This window comes from Gracilinanus agilis, chromosome 2, assembly GCF_016433145.1.
Source record: "Gracilinanus agilis isolate LMUSP501 chromosome 2, AgileGrace, whole genome shotgun sequence".
Taxonomy (NCBI): Eukaryota; Metazoa; Chordata; class Mammalia; order Didelphimorphia; family Didelphidae; genus Gracilinanus; species Gracilinanus agilis.
The window spans coordinates 453815072-453836179 of NC_058131.1; the positions used below are offsets into that span (position 1 = coordinate 453815072).

The window sequence follows — 21108 nt, forward strand, 5'->3', positions numbered from 1 at the left end:
CATATCCTTTGACCACTTATCTACTGGAGAATGACTATTAGCTCTGTGTGTGTTGATTGTTTTGTTTATTTGGAATCTTAGATATTAAACCTTTATCAAAGAAATTTAATACAAAGATTTTTTTCCATTTGACGACTTCCCTTGTCCTAGGTGCATTAATTTTACCTGTGCAAAAGCTTTTCGGTTTCATTTAATCAAAATTGTTAGCTTTTGTAATTGCCTCTCTCCCATTTTTGGTGAAAAGTACATCTCTTATTCTTAACTGAGAAGTCTATGATTTACTTCTAATTTTTTGCAGCTGATTTTTAATATGTTAATGATATTTAATAAGGATACATAATATGCCACATTCCCAATTTCTGCCAGACTGTTACCAATTCTTTTTTTTTTTTTTTTTTTTTTTTTTTTTTAATTTTAAACCCTTAACTTCTGTGTATTGACTTATAGGTGGAAGATTGGTAAGGGTAGGCAATGGGGGTCAAGTGACTTGCCCAGGGTCACACAGCTGGGAAGTGTCTGAGGCCGGATTTGAACCTAGGACCTCCTGTCTCTAGGCCTGGCTCTCAAACCACTGAGCTACCCAGCTGCCCCCATTTTCCAATTCTTGTTGCTTTAATCATTGTTTGTTATTTTAAGCTCTGTATCCTTCACAGTCATTCAAATGACACAATTCTGAATAATAATTTTTTTTACAGGGAAGGACTATGAATATGGATGGAAATTGCAGTTAAATATAGTTTTGATATACATAAAAACTTGTTGGCAATTAAAACTGCCCAAAAGCATGAGATAGACTACTTAAGGATATGGGATAGTTGGTCATTCCTAACTAGAAGTCATTAAGCAGAGGCTGAGTAACTACTAGCTGGAGATATTCTGGAAGGGATTTGTCAGGTTTGGATTGAGCTTTGTAGTACCTGCGGTCCTTTCCAACTCTTAGATTCTGTGATACTGTGAAATAAAGTCTGCAGGTTCAAGCAAAGAAGAGAAAGGAAGGAAGGGGAAGAAGGGGAAAACAGGGAAAACAAAAGAAGAAGCAGTGAAGAAACAACCCCAGAAATTCAAAAGTGATCTGAAGATTGCTGGCAGAATTAAGAAGGAAACTCCTTTTCTTGAAGTTGTAACTCATGAATTACAAGAACTTGCCATTGATGATCAGCCTGATGACAAGGTAAATCTTCTCATCCTTAGAAACAAATGAGTTTAGCTTCTTTTTAAAAAAAAACACTACCAAAATCTCAAATTAAAAATGTAACACACCCTTTCCTAAAAACATCTTTGTTCATAGTTTAAGAAATTTTGAAGTAATATTTTAAATTACCAAGGAATGTATTTATAGCACATAGTCTTATCTGCTTAATAAAAGGCAACTGACATAGAGGATATAGAACCAACCTGGGAGTCCATGGTATCTGAGTTCAAGTCCCATCCCTGACATATATCTTGGCTATGTGATCTTGGACAAGACCATTCATACTCATGCCTTTGGCAACTTGTAATCAAAATGGTTACTAGTCAACTTTAGTAGAGGGAGTTTCCCAAGGAAATCATCAGGCCCAAACAATAAAACTATAGCTAGAATATAGTACTATAAGAAATGCAGAATTAAAGTTCATCTTTACAATCTAGCATTATTTTACTGAAACTGTTACAATCTAGCATTATTTTACTGAAACTGAAATAGCTACTTATCACTGAGGGTTTTGATTAAATAATGTGACTTTCTTGAAAATTGACTTTAAAATGTTATTTTGGAAATGTATAAAGTTAATAATTTAACATTGCCTCAAACAGGTCAGTGAAAAAATTTACTCCCTGATCTTTATGTAGAAAGGATTGCCAATATTGAAGGTGACCTAGTATACTCTCAAGTACCCAGTTTTAAAAACTACTTGTGTCTTGAATAAAGTGTATGAGCATTTTACAGTTATGAAAAATTATTTAAGCAATATTTTTATTTGAAACTTTTAATTAATTTAGAATATTTTTTCCATGGTTACATGATTTATGTTCTTTCTCTCTCCTCATCTTACCCCCCTCCCATAGCCAATGAGCAATTCCACTGAGTTTCACATATGTCATTGATCAACACTTATTTCCATATTATTAATATTTGCATTAGGGTGATCGCTTAGACATCCCCAATCATATCCCCATCAACCCATGTGATCAAGCAGTTGTTTTTCTTCTGTTTCTACTCCCATGGTTCTTTCTCTGGATATGGATAGCATTCTTTTTCATAAGTCCCTCAGAATTGTCCTGGACATTGCTGCTAGTAGAGAAGTCCATTACATTTGATTGTGCCACAGTGTATCTGTCTCTGTGTATAAGGTTCTCCTGGTTCTACTCCTTTCACCTCTGCATCAATTCCTGGAGGTCATTCCAGTTCACATGGAATTCTCCAGTTCATTATTCCTTTCAGCACAATTTGTTCAGCCATTCCCCAATTGAAGAGTATACCCTCATTTTCCAATTTTTTGCCACCACAAAGAGTGCAGCCATAAGTATTTTTGTACAAGCCTTTTTCCTTATGATCTTTAAGCAATATTTTAACATTTTTTTATTTTGCATATAAAATTTTCAACTCTTGAAAATCTGTTTTTAAACAAAGAATTTTGTTACTGCCATTCTCGTGAATTCAGTACAGAATTAAGTTTAGGTCCTAAACCTCTATGTTCCCAACTTAATAGTTTCCTAAATATATATATATATATATATATATATATAGCAGTAGCTGTTTTTTATTGCTCTTTGGTGATAGTATAAGCATTATTTTTGACTATTACATTTTGTTGGATCATTTTAGTCAAGGTTTATGAATGATAGTATATTTAGAGATATATAACAATCTCATGTATGTTAGAAAAGATAATCTGATTAATCTGGAGACTGTAGTTCAGAAAATTTTCCTTGAAATGGTAGTCATGGATAAAAGATTTTTTTTGTTCTTTCCCAATTTTTTTCTTTTGATGAATTAGTTGTTCATGCATTTGGTGATTAAAAACAATAGAAGGTGGGGGCAGCTGGGTACCTCAGTGGATTGAGAGCCAGGCCTAGAGACGGGAGGTCCTAGGTTCAAATCTGGCCTCAGACACTCCTGTGGGACCCCAGGCAAGTCACTTTAACCCCATTGCCTCACCCTAACCACTCTTCTGCCTTGGAACCAATATTAAATATTTTTAAGAAGGATTTAAAAAAAATAGAAACTTCTTGGACTGGAAATTGTGTTAGATCACCATTTAAAAAAAATCTTTCAGAGAGTGATGCTTTGTTTTACTCTTCGAGTGTCATTACTCTAAAAAATAAGCTTAAATGCCAGCTCCAAATTTTTAGACCCTGAACTGCTCAAATTATAGCTTTCAGATGAGTGCTAAATATAAACCTATGAGGTTCAGGTGGTGACAGCCTCTTATTCACAATATACTGGCTATTGTATGGACTAAAAGGGTCTTGTACTTACTGTAATGGTTTGTTTTATTTACATGTTTGGAACAGGAAGAGCAAGATACAGATCAACAAGGAAATGAGGTATGATTTTATTTGGAGGGGATTAAGATGGGTTCTCACATCACTGTGCCATCTATTTCCTAAGAGCAGCAACAAATTCTAGTCAATTTAATTCCATCTTTGGAGCTACCCAGAGCCATTTAATGCCCCAGGTTTCCCTTTTTCTTTAATAATAAATGGACGAAGATGAACATGTGGTCAGGATCTCTCAAAGAACAGAAAGGTACTCCATTACCAAGCTTCCTAGACCCCACAAACTCTAGAGCTACTCCTTAGCAGAGTACTCCTCACCCTATAATCAAATTGCACATATACTAGATTTAAATCTTTTTTCCAGTCATCATTGTAGCACACGATATAGCGGGGTACAGTAAAAATGTACTCTGAAGTAAAAGGATAGTGGAAATAAGCCAGCCTTCCTTATACTAATCTGTTAATTTGCTTTTTTGAATTTTCCACATTTTAAAAAGGCAAGAGATCCAATAAATCTCTTTGTAGTTAGGACCAGCCTCACTCCCTTAATGGTCCTCCACAATTATTGCAATTAAGCATATCTCTTGAGACACAGGATTGAAACTCTTTGTTAATGGGAGTCTTGAGTACTAAATATATAAAGGGTTTTTAAAAATTGTTTTATTTTCAGTTCCAGATTCCCTCATACACACATCTTTCTCCCATTGAGAAAGCAAAAAAACTAAAATTCATCATAAACATGAATAGACAAGCAAAACAAATTTCTATATCAGCTGTGTGTGTATGTATATATACATATATATGCCTCTATACTCCGAGTTCATTTATTTATTTGTTCATTTTCATTATAAATTCTTTGCAATCTTGTGATTGTATAGCCTCATGGTTCTACTCACTTCACTTTGCATCAGTTCATAAAAATCTTCAATTTTCTCTGATCACCCTTTTCCTTATTTCTTAAAGCAGGATAGATTTTCTGTCACCTTCCCATACCCCAGTTAATGGGCATCCCTTCTGTTTTCAATTTTTTGCCAGGACAGAAAGAGGTGCTATAAATATTTTTGTTCATATGGGACTTTTCCCACTTTCTTTGTAGATAGTGATAATTGCTGAATAGTTTTCATAAGGCTTTTAAAAATTGCTTTTCTCCTTAGGTTTTTTTAACTATTTTTCCTTCTTAAGCATTATTGGCTTTTCCCATGACTCTCCCCCTTTCCCAGTAGACTTTCCTTTGTAACAAACAATCAAAGAAAACAAATTAATACATTAGCAAAGTTTGCTGTTATTTCACAAGCAGACAATTGCTACCTTATTGCTGAGAGGTGGGTAGCATGTTTCACCTCAGTCTATGAAGTTATTATTGGACAAATGTTCTTAATTCTAGGCCTTTTGCTGCAACCTATGTGTTCCCAGTCTCAGAATTTGCTGGGTGGTATTTGGTGGCTTTTTGCTCTATTAAGAACCTAAAATATTAAAGGGGACCTGTTAACAGCTGCCAGGGAAAAAGTCTTATTGATAATTGTATTTTTTCTAAATAAGGGAAAGTTGTCTCAGCATCTATTTCTGTTCATCTTGACAGAAGTCTAGCAGTCTTGTCATATTTGGTGTTTTGAAAGAAATAGCCTTGTTTTAAAAAGTGTAGTGCTAGAAACTGCATTTTGAAGCCAGACAATCTTGACTCAAATCCCAGCTTTCCAGTAACTTTCTGGGTGCACTTCTGGGTCTCTGGTTTTTTTATCTGTAAAATGGTTGACTCTGGGGGTCATTTTCAGCTCTAAATCTATAATTCTAGAATGGAATATAAGCCTCCTTTTAAGGATATTTCCTAGTAAAGTATGTTCTTGGTTCTCTTTGGAGAAAAAAAATGAAGTTAAACACATTGAAATAGTAACCTAAATAGACAGTATTTGAATTTTCCTTTTTTAATGTGAAAGGCCCCATTTCAAAATAGTTTTGGCTTCCTAGGAGAACCTGCTGGATTCTTTGACAGGACAACCTCACTCTGAAGATGTGCTGCTTTTTGCTATACCAATATGTGCCCCTTATACCACCATGACCAACTATAAGTAAGTCACCATTAGACTCTAAGTCAACAACAAAAAATGCATGCCTTATAAAATTGCTTCATAATTTAGTGATATATGTATTTCTTTTTGAAGATACAAAGTGAAACTTACCCCTGGGGTCCAGAAAAAAGGAAAAGGTAATTCTTTCAAGAATTTTCTTTCAAGTTACAGTGTTATGTTAAAGAAGCTTGTGAATGAATGATAACCAGTTTGGTATTTTCTTCTTTTCTGCTTATAGCTGCTAAAACTGCCTTGAATACTTTCATGCATTCAAAAGAAGCAACAGCAAGAGAAAAAGATTTATTTCGTAGTGTAAAGGTAAGTTTCCTTCCATATTCTTTGGACTCTTGATTAAAGTCAAGTCAGTTAAAATATCGGCTACTCTAAGTATTTTTAGTGTCTACTAAATTTGGAAAACATGAAGGTACTCAGTACTTTTATATTTTTTAGGACACTGATCTATCAAGAAATATTCCTGGAAAAGTGAAAGTATCTGCACCCAATCTGCTCAATACAAAGAAGAAATAACTGAAACAAAACAATAACATATTTGAAAGGTACTCAAATGCTCAAAGTGGCCTTTACTAAAAAATGAACTGATGTTCTAGCAGGACTTCTTAGGTAAATAGGCCGAACTATGCATTCTACAAAATAACTTCCTCCATTTCAAATGGTAACAATCAGTATCTTAATTGTAAGCTTATACAAGTCTTTGTACAACACCATATATATATGCACCTATTCACCTAAATTAATATGGAATTTAGGTTACTAGTGAACCTTCATTTCATGTTGAAATACTGATTGATAGACAGACAGACAGACAGATAGATAGATAGATAGATAGATAGATAGATAGATAGATAGATAGATAGATAGATAGATAGATAGACAGACAGACAGACAGATAGATAGATGCTGCAGACCTAAAAATTACCCTTTAACAAATGTTCTTGAATCATACTCCTGTTTGAAGAATTTTTCTCCTACTGTTAATAGCTAATTGATTTGTACTCTTAACTAGGTATCCATATGCAGTTTTTCCATCTCTAATCACTTCCTGGAGTTCCTGTTAGTACTAAGCTATGATGTGTTTATAAAAAAATGATTGAATATGATTCATTTTTTCTTTCTGCCCTCAACCTCCCCCCTCTCCTCTAACTGCCCTATGCCAGCCACATCTGTTGGTTTGTATCAAGCTTAGGTGTCTACAGCATGCTGGCATTTGTACTACTAAGGAAGGACAATTACTAAAGCTCTCTTTTCCCAGAATTAGTTGTGACAATACTGCCAACATTTTGTGATTCTTCTGTTCAGTTCTTTGTCAAAATAACAATAATAATAATTGGGGGGGGGGAGTAGAGAGAATTCATTAAATGGAATTTGTTTTTATTAAAACTTTTCATAGTTTCTTCTGCAACTTAGACATATTCAAGAAACACTTTTAAGGCTTTTCCAGTTGAAACTTAAAAACTATCTCAGGAGAATCTTTAATTATGATATGATTATGTACTACTGGGTTTTCATATTCTACCATTTCATTTCTCCATTTCTGAATGATATCAAAATCCAATGACCTTGAAAGTTAAATTTCAAATAAATTATTTTACCTTTTCTCTAGTTACAAGTTGTGAGATAATTCTATAAGGTGTATGCCCTATTCAGAGTATTAAATAAGAATATGTGGTAGCCATTCTTGGACTTTTTGCCCAGTATGTTTATTTCTTTTTGCTCTAATAGAAGAAAATCATTTGCATTAAATACATTTATTGCAAATATCTTCAGACACAAAAATAGGTTCTCTAGGCCATTCACATGCAGATTTAAGCCAAAAAGCTTAAAACAACGCAGCTTACAGATGATGCCACAATTTGTGAAATTAATTACACCTTTTAGAATTTTGCTTGTCCATGCAAGATTTATTGGAGGCATGACCTGTAGAGAGTCTTAAGATCCAGATGTATTGTTACTACCAAACCTCTGATTCACACTATGAAGTAAGTGCTTTGGAAGGCAGTTCCATGAGCTGGCTAATAAGTCTTTAAAGCAAATGACTGCTTCGAGGCTTAGCCTGGAAAGGGAGGGAAAAATTATTAAAAGAAAAGCACTTTGAATTTTAATAAATTACGAAATAGGAAAACTGTAGTTTATAAGTGATTCTTTGTTGTTAGCAACAAGTGCCCAACTTAATTACTATTCCCAAATATGATTTATAAGAAATTAGACAGTTAAAAACTTAGCTTACCTTACAAGTGATTTTGGTTGTACTGAAAACACAAGTATTTCATTACTGTGAGCCTAAGAGAAATTAACATTATTTTAGTTACTTAAATTCAGAATATAAAAAAAAATCTTTAAAACAAATTATACTTACTGCTTTGTGCTGGGCAAGTAAGTTGTTAGCACATCCACCAAAAACAATCACTTCTCCTTCATCACTTGCACACGCTGTATGCCATAACCTGCACAGTATCAAAAATCTCAAGTTAAAAAAGCAAATGCCCTCCTTTCTATTAGCCATTTTTCTACCTCCTTCCACTATATTATCAAGGAAGGTGTGGAGAGGGAGAAAGCTTACTCCTTCCCATGGCTATGTTCATATCACACCAAAACAAGAGGCCAAAACAAAAATATAAAAAGCCTAGTGACCAAATTGTAACCAAATGTTAGGTACACACACACACACCACACACTACACACTACACACACAGAAATAAAAAATTTCACCTAAGACACTAACCACCAAATGGATACACACACAAGAAATATGCTTCCAGTTGCTAATTCTTGGCAGTTCTGTTTTCACATCTTTCCACTCAAATACTTTTACACTACTGCAATAACCTCCTCTCAGAGGTCCCCTCTCCACACAGCTGCCAAAATAACCTCCATAAGGCATAGGACAATCATGTCAGTCTTTGGTAGAAAAATGTTTCTTTAAAATTCCTTAGCCTGATGTATGAAGCTGTCTATTTACAAAGTTCCCACCTATTCCATTCTACTTTCCAACCAAACTGTACTTAATGTTTCCTGAACGCCGCATGAACTCTCCTTATGAATTATCTCCTAAGGCCAGAATATTGTATACTCTTTTCCCTCCTCCTATCTCCTAGCTTCAAGGTTCAGTTCAGGGGGTCACTTCCTTAATATTCCCATCATTAGTGCTTTCTCCCTCTTTAAATTGCCTGTTATTTACTAGGAGATTATAAACTACCTCAAAGGAAATGTAGTTCTGTCTTTGTCCTTGTATTTCCAGCACCTCACAATGTCTAAAAAATGTGCATTAAATTAAAATGAGGTATGATAAAGATAAAGTTTCATGTGAACATTGAATAAATATCAGTTTCCATAAATATTGTTTTAAAATTGTTTCTCCATTACCTTAATCTCTTAACACATGGGAAAAGAATAATTTTTGGTTGACATTTTGAAGTTTTTAAAAAAAAAACCTTCAAAAGAAAAACACTGCTTAGTAGAACCCAACTTTTCTATTTTTTCAAATTCCAAATTATACTGAATTACATCACTACTTACCCTAAGCAAATAAAGACCTTAATCCTAGAAAGGCATATTAGTGGACCAAAGTTAAAAACCTGCCTAGGTCTTTTTCCTTATCTTTCAGATGAGGGCTAGAGACTTTTCTGAAAACAGGATCCTATGATCTTCCTAATTTGCTTCTGAGTAACTTCCTTAGTGTTCAGATTTTATTTTATTCACATCATCTTATACCATGTGATTCCTGTTCATGTACTTTATAAATCTTCGATGATTTTCTGTGTATTAATGCAAAACTCTGAAATATCAGGTTTATTTTTTGTTTTGTTTTGTTTTTAATTTTAAACCCTTAACTTCTGTGTATTGACTTATAGGTAGAAGAGTGGTAAGGGTAGGCAATGGGGGTCAAGTGACTTGCCCAGGGTCACACAGCTGGGAAGTGTCTGAGGCCAGATTTGAACCTTGGACCTCCCATCTCTAGGCCTGGCTTTCCAATCCACTGAGCTACCCAGCTGCCCTATCAGGTTTATTTTTAACTATTTGACTAGCCTCAAAATTGTAGAAGGCCCACAGCAGGAGGCCTAATATAATTTGTTATATATGTAATTTATGAATTTTCTTTTTCCCTTTAAGGCGTACTGTTTATTAATGCCTAAATTATGGGACAGACTTTTCATCTTCCTAAAGTAGGAGAAATTATCTTTTATTTTGTTAAGCAATTTCAGGGAGGGAGAAAGAAGAATGATTATTTTGAAAAAGACAAACACGGGCTTAACTTTTTCTAGAATCCAGTAATTTGTGATTCTGTGGATTCCTAATGCCTATTCTGCTAAATGAAACTGATAAGACTATATATATATACATATAAATAGACATGATTTCTTAACATGCCTACCCCTCCTGATTTCTTTCAACATTCTAAAAGAGAAGCATTCAAAGTTAAATTAGAGGGGGCAGCTGGGTGGCTCAGTGGATTGAGAGCCAGGCCCAGAGATGGGAGCTCCTGGGTTCAAATCTGGCCCCAAATACTGCCTAGCTGTGTGACCCTGGACAAGTCACTTGAACCCCCCCCCCCCCGACCACTCTGCCTTAGAACCAATATACAGTATTGATTCTAAGACGGAAGGTAAGGGTTTAAAAAAAAAAAAAAAAAAGTTAAATTAGAGAAGGATTGATCTTGGTTAACTAGTTCAGCCAGTCCAATTCACCATTTTGTATATAAGGAAACCATCCAGCTTTTTACTTGCCCAAAATGACATACAGAACTGAATATCTTGTGATAACTTGGCCTTGCTGAACCAAGCTGACAAGTGTAATCATGTAATCTATTATCCCATGTCATTCTATCCTAAGCAATTTATGGATGAAGTTCATTAAAAGTGTATTGTAACATTAAAAGGAAAGAAAACATTTCAGAACAAAGAATGATGAGCATCTCAAGTTACCTTTATAGAAATAACTATCTATTCTCATAAGCTCAAGTTTTTGGATTCAAAGTTGTTAATTGGCCATTTATTTTTATACACACACACACACACACACACACACACACACACACACTCTCTCTATACCATTTGAGCACCCTCTGAGATAAGAGCCTGTGAAAAAACTTCTGGTAAGGAAACTACTTCTACCAATGCAAATAGATGCCTATATATCTAGCAACTGCCCATGTCTTAAGAGGTAGAACTTCAACTTAGTCTTGACTCCAAGGCCAACACTTACTATTCCACCCTGACTCCAACAAGCATTATGATATTCTATTCAAAGTTGATGTTTCATGTAATATTAACTGGTTTAAGTCAAATGGAGTTTTCTAATTAAGAACAAAAGGCAAAATGCAAAGATCTGACCAGAAAGTTCTTCTAACATTTCATTAAAGTGTCCATCATAATAGCTAATGCTATTTCCCTCAAGTCATTTTGTTAGATGTCCACCTCATAAGTAGACAATTTTATACAGTAAAACATCTCATGTATTATTTTTTTAAAGCCTTACCTTCTTAGAATCGATACTGAAGAGTGGTAAGGGCTAGGCAATGGGGGTCAAGTGACTTGCCCAGGGTCACAGCTAGGACCTCCCATCTCTAGGCCTGGCTCTCAATTCACTGAGTTACCCAGTTGCCCCATCTCATTTAAAGTAAATGTGGGAAGGACAAAATTGAGGAAAAGTTGAAAATCTCTAAATTCAGATTCTCTTTTACAATTTTGAAATATCCCTACTTCCTTATATTAGCATCCAGTGATACTGACCTCCTTGCTTTTTCCTGAACAAGACATTTCATCTCTTAGATTCTTCTTAGCCTCATCCCTGGAATGCTCCCTCTCCTAATCTCTGCCTCCTGGTTTCTATTGAGTCTCAGCTAAAATTTTACTTTTTCCAGGTTCTTTTTCCCTCTTTTATCTTTTTAAGTGTCTTTTTAAATTACCTATTTAAGCTGTCTATTTTCTTGTTTGTATATAGTTGTTTGCAAGTTGCTCCCCAATTAGATTGTGAGCTCACTAGGGCAGGGACTGTCTTTTGCTTTTCTTTGTATCCCCAACACCAGTTACTATGCTTCATAAATCCTTTGATAAAAAATAAAGAGAGCCCTGTGGAACACTGAATGAAGGTTAGTTGGCAAATGGAATGCTCTTGAAAGAAATGGAAGTTCAAATGTGGGGGGGGGGAGCATCTCAATAGATGAAAGGAAACCTCATACTGTTCAAAAGGTTAGAGTGAAAGAATACCCTATAGGAGGAACAAGGGAAGAAAAAGAAATTACAAAAATGATAGACTAGACCAAAAATAAAGTTCATCTAACAAGGGCTGGTAGAATGTATTTGTTTGGTGTCTTGCAAATCTGGTTCCATGTGAGTTTTATACCCCATGATAATGATTTCTTTGAAATACATCTGATCATCAAACAAGATTACAATGGTTTTGTCTACAAAGGAATCTTCTATTTTGACATACATGAATAACACCATTTTAGAAGGGAAAAAAGCTACATTTAGAACACAGATTGAATAGAGGTCATCTACCCAAAATACTTTGTAATCAACAAAGAATTTGTAAACTAATGAACGTAAGAACTAATAGAGATGACAGTTTTCTCCACTGCCTTTTTTGGACATGATAATATTCTGATCTTTTATATTCTTTTGCAATATTTCTCTCTTAAGGGATGTGAAAATGTATAAATACCTTTAAAATTGGGTGGTCTTAGCACTGATTCCCTCTGTATGTAAGGGATCACTGAGGTAGGAGCATTTCCTAATACATATATATAGGAAGGTTCCACAATTACCTATTATAATACTTGAATCCCTAGCACCTAGTACAGTGCCTGGCACAAAAAAGGTACATGCTTTTTGAATGATGAGACCAAAATGCTATAAAAATCAGTCTTTCCTGTTCAATCTTTAACATTTACTCTACTCTAATAAGATTCCCTCATGTTACTGTTCCTTTTCAATCCCCAGCTGCTACAATCACTCTATGTCCAGAACTCTTAATCTCAAATGTTACCACCTTAATTTTCAAAGTAATTAAGTCCAACAGCTTTATCTTAGTTCTAATCCTCCTTGATAGATCTTTCTATAACTTTTAGATAATGCTGAACACTCCCTTTCTTGGCTACTCTCTCTTGCTTTCTTTAGGTTTTCCTACTGCCTAAACCTTTACTCAATTTTCTTTATACTGTCCTAAGCCTTCTTCTTGTCCCCTCTCTATTTTCTCATAGTTCCCATAAATTAAATCATTTCTGTGTCTCTCAAACTTTACTTATATATCTAGGCCTAATCTTTTAAAGCCCATTCACAAAATGTTTGTTCAGCATATTTATCTGATTCCATCAGCCTTTCAAACTCAAACTGTCCAAAATAAAACTTTTTGTTTTCCCTTCCTCCCAGCTTCCCTATTTATTGAGTTTATCACTATCTTCAGACACCCAGGTTGAAACTTCTGAGTTTTCCTTTGCCCCTTTTTTACTACCAACAATCAAAACAATTACATTTATGTGTGTGCGCATACACACCTTCAGTATAAATCATTTGTTTGCTTACCTTGGCTTTTCAGCATAGCTGTGTTTAAACTGTATCCATTCATTCTTATTGATCCAATAAGTCCAAGCATCACCTGATAGGCACAGGGCCAAAGAAAAAATAAACATCCCATTTTGTTCTATATAGAAGTGCTATTAAAATGTACTTTTTACTTTTACCAAAAGAGATGATTTGAATGAAGTTCTTTCTCAAACAGTTTTATATCCATGTAAAGGAAAACAATGTATGTAGAGGAAATAGGACTAGATAAGAGTTGTTTTCCTTTGTTGGAACTGATAGTTGACCCAATCCCATCTATCCCCTACAATTTTGAGATCCTTTGGAAAAAAAAAACAGGAAGACTGATTATAACCTATTAAAAGTGGAGGCATGGGAATGCTATTTGTAAATGACTGGGTTTTCTTGGTAACATAGATATTAAAATCACATATGTTTACATACTTTTCTTGTGAAAGTTAAGAGATCTTTCTGATCTGTCAAAGGCATAAACCAACTTACTTAGTGGTTGTTTATCAGTGGTAAATCCGCCAAAAAGAAAAAGATGATCTGGAGAAACTGGTGTTAAAGAATGCCAAGAACGGCCAACTGGACATAGGCCTTGTGGAATTCTGAAAAAGTCAAAATAGTTGTAGTCAATGAAATTAAAAGGGCTGTTTTAATTTTTTTTCCCTATCTCTCTTTAAACACAGAATTCAACAACTAAGTTACAAATTGGCGCAAATTCGCATCAGCAAATTTTTACAGTTAATAACCCCTCAGTATCAACTGTAGCCATAAAAAGTATTCATAAAAGTCTACCAATCATGTTTATTTCAATGAGTTAATTATGGTAAAATTAATAAATAAAATATACTATACTAATAGAAAGATCTTTGGTAAGGAGTGAAACCTACACTGAAAAGTTTTTTTCTTTTTGAGAACTTTTCTAATGTTAAGTGTTACCTACAATTCATTCCATTCCCATGTATCCAGATTAAGATAATGAAGATCATTCATCCTGGAGTCCTAAGGGAGGGAAAAAAAAGTTACTCTGAATAATCCAAAAGCAGACCAAAATTTAGAAAATATATACTCACTCGGTATCTGCCTCCAAATACAAAGCCTTTGTTTCCAACAGTAGCACAGGCATGGGCAGCTCTAGGAGAAGGAGATTTACCCTATCAAAAACATCAAATAGGAAAGCTTTATTTTCAGCATTACAATGATCTAGGCTAGGGGTCGGCAACGTATGGCTCTTTCTGCAGGAGACATAAAGTCAATTTTTTTTCAGGCGCTGTTACAAGAATGCGCACTGTGAGCACTGTACGACTTTCACGAAATTACATTTTAAAAAATGTGGCGTTTGTGGGTCTCACGGCCAAAAAGGCTGCCAACCCCTGATCTAGGGCAATTCCCTAAGAAAGAATTTTTGGAGATAGAATGCAGATCAAAGTATAACATTTTTCACTTTAGCTTATTTGGGTTTGGGGCTTTTTTATGATTACTCTCTTACATAAATGAACAATATGGAAACATTTTGCATGATTTTATATATACATGTAAAATCATATATTCACAGATTGAACTCCTTGCCAGCTCCAGGAAAAGGGCGGGATGGGAAAGAGGGAGACAATTTGGATCATATAACCAGAAAACATGTGGAAATTTATTAAATGTAATTGATAAAATCTTTTCCAAATAAAATAATCAGGAAAGTTTTGTTTGCAAAGTGCTTTTTAACAAAGCAAGGCTAATAGTGTAAAATGGTGGTTGTTTCTGGGAATGGAAACAATGTTAAATGTCAAAAAAATTGTCTGAAATTTAGTAAATAGGAAGAGTATCAAATCAATAGTGAAGGGATAGAAGACTAGAATATCTGCCCAAATAAACTAAATCGGGACAGCTAGGTCTAGAGACAGGAGGCCCCAGGTTCAAATCCAACCTCAGGCACTTCTTAGCTATATCACCCTAGGCAAGTCACTTAACCTAAATTAACTAACTATAAGTAGTCCTTTACTGCTCTTTTGTCTTGGAACTGATACCTAATATTAATTCTAAGGAAGAAGGTAAGGGTTTTATGTGAATAATGTGAATGCATTATGTAAAGTGGAATTTATCCCAGTTTACTGTTTTATTGAAAGAATCTTCATTAGAAGGTTGAATTTTTAAAAGTTTACTTTTTTCTGAATACAAAAAAAGGGGGGGGGACGGATAAAAACCTACAACGCAGATGAATTCACTTTATTTTTTTAACCAACCCATTCCTTTTTTTTTTTAATTACATGTAGAAACAATTTTGTTAACAATTGCTTTCTGACCTTTGCAATCTAAATTCTCTCCCTCTCTCCCCTTCTGCCTTCCCAGGCAGCAAACACTCTGATACAAATTATTCCAGTGTTGTCATGCAATAAAAATATCAAGATATGTATCACACATTTAAGAAAAAACTCATAAAGCAAAAAAGGCAAGAAATGACATGGCTTGATGAATTCACTTAAAATGTTGTGCCTGGATAGCATATATCTTATGAGTACACAGAAAGGAGATCACTAAATTTGAAGAAATCAACCACATCATTTGCCCTACTATTAATAACTATGCGTAATTTAGGAAAAACAAAATCATACCTCATCACATCTTTCTTCAATCCATTTTCTAGTCTAAGAAGACAGTTACACATTCTTAAAAACTTGTGGTCAAAATGAAAAGACTAATTCAGTTTTCTATAGTAACTCACTGTAGTTATAGGCTGCCTCCAGGTAAAAGTTTCTGTGTCCAAAACGTGCACATGATCATTCCATCCTCTGGGATGACTTGAATTCTAAACAAGATAAACATTTTAATTTATTTACTTTTTGGTCATATTCATTTAGTGCCCAAATTATGTTTGCCACATATAGAATTACATAGATTACAAGCTCCTTAAGGGAGCCTTTCTTTGCATTCCAGTGCTGAGCACATAGTAAACACTTGATTAACAAGCAGATTATGAATGGAAGGAAGGAAAGGGGTATGTATGGTGATATCATATTTTATATTATACATTTGGCATATTAGGTCAGTTTTCAAAACTGCTTACCCAAAAAGATGTTTCATCAAACTCAAAAGTTCCCAGTTGTTTATCTTCAGGTAAATATCCATAACCTCCAAAAAATATTAGCCTATAGAATAAAAATAAGACATTTTACCAACTATTCCCACTCTTTAACTTAATCACTAGTGATTTGTTTTACTGTATTACATCCAAAATGTTGGTGAGGTAGCTTTTTAATATTTACTTCATTTAGATGAAAATATTAAGTTTTAGGTTTTTAAGGTAAACACTTTCTATAATTCAATTATTATTCATAGGTTGTAAGGGACACATTATAAATTTAAGAATTAACCAGTTTTATAAAGAAACAATATACTGATGTTACTAACTCACTTGTTTTTATATACCCAGACACCAAGTTTGTCCTTTGATGATGGGGGAATTCCTTGGCAATCAACTCTTACCCACTGCAATACTTTGTCTGTAGACCTTGAATCCAGCATATAGAACTGAAGAAAAAAAATTATGTTTAGTCAACTTTTATTATTAAAATGAGGAAGAGATATAGCAAGATCAACTAGATTCTAAAATTTGAATTGTAGAGCAACATTAGCAGTCTGAGATCACACATTTGCAATAGAGAATAGCTAGGTAGTTTAATGCAGGTTACCAAAAGTCTATAAAACAGACAATGAACTTCAAACAGATAATCATTTTTTCCCCTATATCTAAAAGGTATCTTCAACTCTACCAAATTTAAGCTCTGTCATTCCATCCTACCTACTATAATCTTCCTTTCATTCAATGTTAGTTTCTTTTCCCCAAAATTGTGTCAAATATAATGTTATTATCTTACAGAACTGTACAGAAAAAGCTTTGTAACTAGATAGTAAACTAGATAGATACTATCTATTCTATCAATAATAGTTGACCCATTATAAAAGTGGTATACTAACATTCAATTATAAGGAACAAACCTACCTTCAAAAGAAATGTTAAGTCAGTCAATAAATAACATACAAATAAGTTGACAGAAAATATAAATTTTTGCAGCCAAAATACTAAAGGTAATATATTATATTTGGCCAACACGTTTTTAAAGTAGTAAAGTAAAAATACTTGAAGGACCTAAAAAATCTAGTATCCCCAAATTCACTGCTTCAAAAAATAGAAATAGAGAACTTTAAATTCTTGAAAACACTAACCTTGTTCGTATTGCCTCTTGAATGATGTCCTCCAAATAAGTATAACACCCTATCTACACAAACAGCACAACTCCCTGACATAGAAGGGGGAACATCACCTTCCGTGTTTTTCTTCGTCCTAACAGGAAATAAAAAATCTGAATGTTAACAATCTTTCCAAAGAAGACAGGACAAATAAAGAAACTAGTTTAGGAATATTAGTTTTTTAAATCTGACATTTTCCCCCCATAGTAAAGGAAAAAAGTTCTTACAGACGTAGAGTTGGAAGGGATCTCAGTGGTCATCTAGATCAATTAATACCCTATCCAAATTTAGGAGCTCCCTCCAACAATATAGCTTTCACCTCTACCTGCCTATTCTATGTACCTTATCCACATCCTCATTTAAGTTCACCAGAGGAGTATATCTAATGTGCAATCTTATAACACTAGTTGTCTATTCCCACTGATGACATCTTTTCTCAGTTTTCAAATCTCCTCATAGGTTATATACGACATCCTATACATATATATATATATACACCAAGCACCTCTCCACTGTCTTTGTGATATCATTTTGTAGACTAGAGCATTCTATGTCTTTAGAACATATAACAAAATTGATAGAAAATGGGTTTTTAAAAGATGGGCTTTTGGGTGCAGCTAGGTGGCTAAGTGGATTGAGAGCCAGGCCCAGAGACTAGAGGTCAATTAACCTCTATTGCCTAGCCCTTACCACTCTTCTGCCTTGGAACCAATATATGTATTGATTTCTATGGTAAAAGGCAAGGGTTTAAGAAGGGGGCAAGGGGTCTTCAGGAAAAGCTTGGATCAGGGGAGTCATTAGAAGAGTTTTGCAATCTCCTTGGAACAATTCTGTTTGCTTTTCTACTTTTCAATTCTGGGACCAACTGACTCTTACTTATGCTTACAAATAGCCTGCAGTACAGTTTGGATTTAAGGCCCAGGAAACTCAGTCTAAGATGGACCCTGAAGACTTTCGAGGAAGTTTCACCTATCAGGGGCAGCAGTAGTCTACTAGAATTACAACGGGAGCAAGCCTGCAAATGGGTCACAAACCTAAAAAAGTCAGAAGAATAGCAACAATCAGAATTGACCCTATATCAGGGCAAACTGGAAGTATATAGGTCCTACAAGTACATTAATGCATTGTTGGTAAAGCTAAAAAATGGTACAATTATTCTGGCTAACAATTTGGGACTTTGACCCTCAAACAATCATTAAACTATCCTTTAAGCCAGTGATACCACCACTCTGAAAAGATCAAAGAAAGAGGAAAAGGACCCAAATGTATGTAAACTTTTTAAGTAGCTCATTTTGTTTTGGGAAATAGCTAATCAAATTAAGTTATATAAATATAATGGAATATTACTGTATTGTAAGAAAAAGAAAAAACGAGTGGTTTCAAAGAAGCTTGGGAAGACCTACATATGTAAAGTAAAGTGAACAATTTTGAAAGACTTAAGAACTCAGTTCGATGCAGTGACCAAGCAAGATTGATAGGAACAGATAAAAAGGGACTTCATGATGGACTGATGATTAAGCATGCTGACCACCTCTTCAAAAATAAAGTAATGTACTCAAGGTACACAGTTAAGACATTTTAAAATCTAGCCAATGTAGGAATTTCTTAACTAGTCACATTCACAAAGACTTGGTTTTCCCAATCCCTTCCCCCAATTAAGACAAATGGAGGGTGATAGATTATAAAGCAAAAAAGGAAGAAACCTGGGGGCATTTTTTTTTAATACAGAGAAAAAGGAAGAAAACAAGAAGTCCAGGCAACAAGGGCAGCTTTAAAATCTACAGATTGAACTTATCATCTAAAGCAGTGATGGGCAAACTACGGCGGGCCAGATGCAGCCCCCTGAAATATTCTATCCGGCCTCATGACATTATTCCTAATCTGACAAATACAATAAAACTTCGAAAGAGTTGCCTTAGAAACAAACTGACAGATGCACATTTCCTTTCCTTTGCCACCCCCCCCCTTTAAAGTTTGCCCATCAGTGATCTAAAGTTTAAAAAAAAAGTAAGCTATACATAATAGACCTGCAATTTCATGTACAATCCCCCTTTTCTGTCCCTCCATATGTGGAAACGTACATTTTACTTGATATTTAAGCAGTCTGAGGAAGCCCGTCACGAAACAGGACTCTAGAGATCAGAACCAAACAATGCCCCAACATGCCTTCTCCAAAAAAGTATAGTGAGCCTAACACTCCCAATTTAGAAAGTAAACTTGGAAGAATGAGGAGGCAAAAGAAAGACAGCCAAAATAAAAGGTATAATCAGTTCATAAATCAAGAAGAAGAGTTTAACTCTGTATTAACAAGTAAAGACTCAAATGCAATTTGTCTACAACTAGAAATATTTCTGAAAGGAATGAAGAATTTGAAAATCATAAATTAAATGTAATCTCTAGAAGAAAGAACTGGGGGAAATGAGTTAAAAGAAAGACAGAAGAATTAACAACTTAATTCAAAAGATATAAAACCTTATCAAAGTAACAGTTCTCTGAAAATTAGAATAGACCAAAAAGAAATTATTGACTATAAAATAGGAAATGTTGAAGTAAAAAAAAATTGGCAAGAGATAAGATATATGAAGTACCTCCTATAAAAACTGATCTAAAATATAGCCAAGGGGGAAAAACTCTAAATATCATCATAGTACCTAAAAGCCATAACAAAAAAGACCTTGAATGCTACATTTCAAGAAATAATCAATGAAAACTGCCCCTATTAGAGGTGAAATACAAAGTAAAAATATTATCTTTTACTGCCCCCATGAAAGAAATCTCAAAATACTCAGGTAAGACACAGCCAAAATCAAGAGCTCCCATGTCAAAGAAAAAATACTGCAAACATTCCAAAAGAGTTCTTGTACCAAGGATCCAACTATGAAGACCACATAAGATTTGGCAGCTATTATTTGGCATAAATGAGAGAACAATTTGAAAAAAGGCAAAAGATACACACTTAAAACCAAGAATAACTTAACCTAAAAATTAAGTATAATTCAATGGGAAGAAATAGTAATCATGGCTACCAGAAGCACTTTACATATTATTTTACTTAATCTCTAATATTAAGCCTTTACTTAATCTCTAATATTAAGGGTACTTTGCCATCCTCATTTTGTTATCTGATGCATTATCTGTATTGTTATCCCTATTTTCCAGATAAAACTAAGGTTAATAAGAATTTAGTAAACTTGCCAAAAAACACATGTGACTGAGGGAGGATTTAAACTCAGGTCTTCCTAATTCCACATCCCACATTCTATCCATTGTACCACCATAAGATAAAGAAACTTACAAGGACCCTTGATGAAAAGGCCACAGATGAGTAGCAACTTCCAAATGCAAATTAAGGAATCAAAAGAAATTGGAAGAGACTACTGAACCCTAATATTCCTGTTTTACAGATAAAGAAGCTAAGACTAACAGAAAGTAACCTGCCCAGATAGTAAGAGTCTAAGGCTGGACTTGAACTCAGGTCTTCCTGACTCCAAAGTGACTTCTAAGCCAGCTGCAATGAAAAAGAATTCACAATTTAAAAAAAAATCTTTTTAAACTATTTTGCCAGAATTGTCAACTAAAAGGAAATGCCAATTAAAAGGAAATGGATATTTTTTAAATATACAAAAATAAGGGGCAGCTGGGTGGCTCAGTGGATCGAGAGTCAGGCCTAAAGACAGGAGGTCCTTGGTTCAAATCTGGCCTCAGACACTTCCTAGCTGTGTGACCCTGGGCAAGTCATGTAACTCCCACTGCCTAGCCCTTACCACTCTTCTGCCTTG

General features: G+C 34.5%; 2 protein-coding genes across 6 annotated transcripts in view; one reads left to right on the forward strand and one right to left on the reverse strand.

Annotated features, from left to right (window-relative positions):
* The window catches only part of NEMF (nuclear export mediator factor), a 62832-nt gene extending 55666 nt beyond the window's left edge, over nt 1-7166 (forward strand). For 3 of the 4 annotated variants that reach the window (XM_044664789.1, XM_044664790.1, XM_044664792.1), the window contains 6 exons: nt 965-1171; nt 3496-3528; nt 5446-5546; nt 5640-5683; nt 5785-5864; nt 5997-7166. In XM_044664789.1, coding sequence (XP_044520724.1) covers nt 965-1171; nt 3496-3528; nt 5446-5546; nt 5640-5683; nt 5785-5864; nt 5997-6074 — 543 coding nt within the window. In that variant the 3' untranslated portion in view covers nt 6075-7166. Of the gene's footprint in view, nt 1-940; nt 1172-3495; nt 3529-5445; nt 5547-5639; nt 5684-5784; nt 5865-5996 lie in introns of those variants that run through there. The other variant, XM_044664791.1, reaches the window with a different exon arrangement.
* A 215-nt stretch (nt 7167-7381) lies between these two features.
* The window catches only part of KLHDC2 (kelch domain containing 2), a 28662-nt gene continuing 14935 nt past the window's right edge, over nt 7382-21108 (reverse strand). For both annotated transcript variants that reach the window (XM_044664793.1, XM_044664794.1), the window contains 11 exons: nt 17306-17423; nt 16494-16609; nt 16146-16227; nt 15804-15887; nt 14164-14244; nt 14034-14092; nt 13586-13695; nt 13088-13160; nt 7921-8008; nt 7792-7844; nt 7382-7617 (listed from right to left, as the gene is read on the reverse strand). In XM_044664793.1, coding sequence (XP_044520728.1) covers nt 7494-7617; nt 7792-7844; nt 7921-8008; nt 13088-13160; nt 13586-13695; nt 14034-14092; nt 14164-14244; nt 15804-15887; nt 16146-16227; nt 16494-16609; nt 17306-17423 — 988 coding nt within the window. In that variant the 3' untranslated portion in view covers nt 7382-7493. The remainder of the gene's footprint in view (nt 7618-7791; nt 7845-7920; nt 8009-13087; nt 13161-13585; nt 13696-14033; nt 14093-14163; nt 14245-15803; nt 15888-16145; nt 16228-16493; nt 16610-17305; nt 17424-21108) is intronic.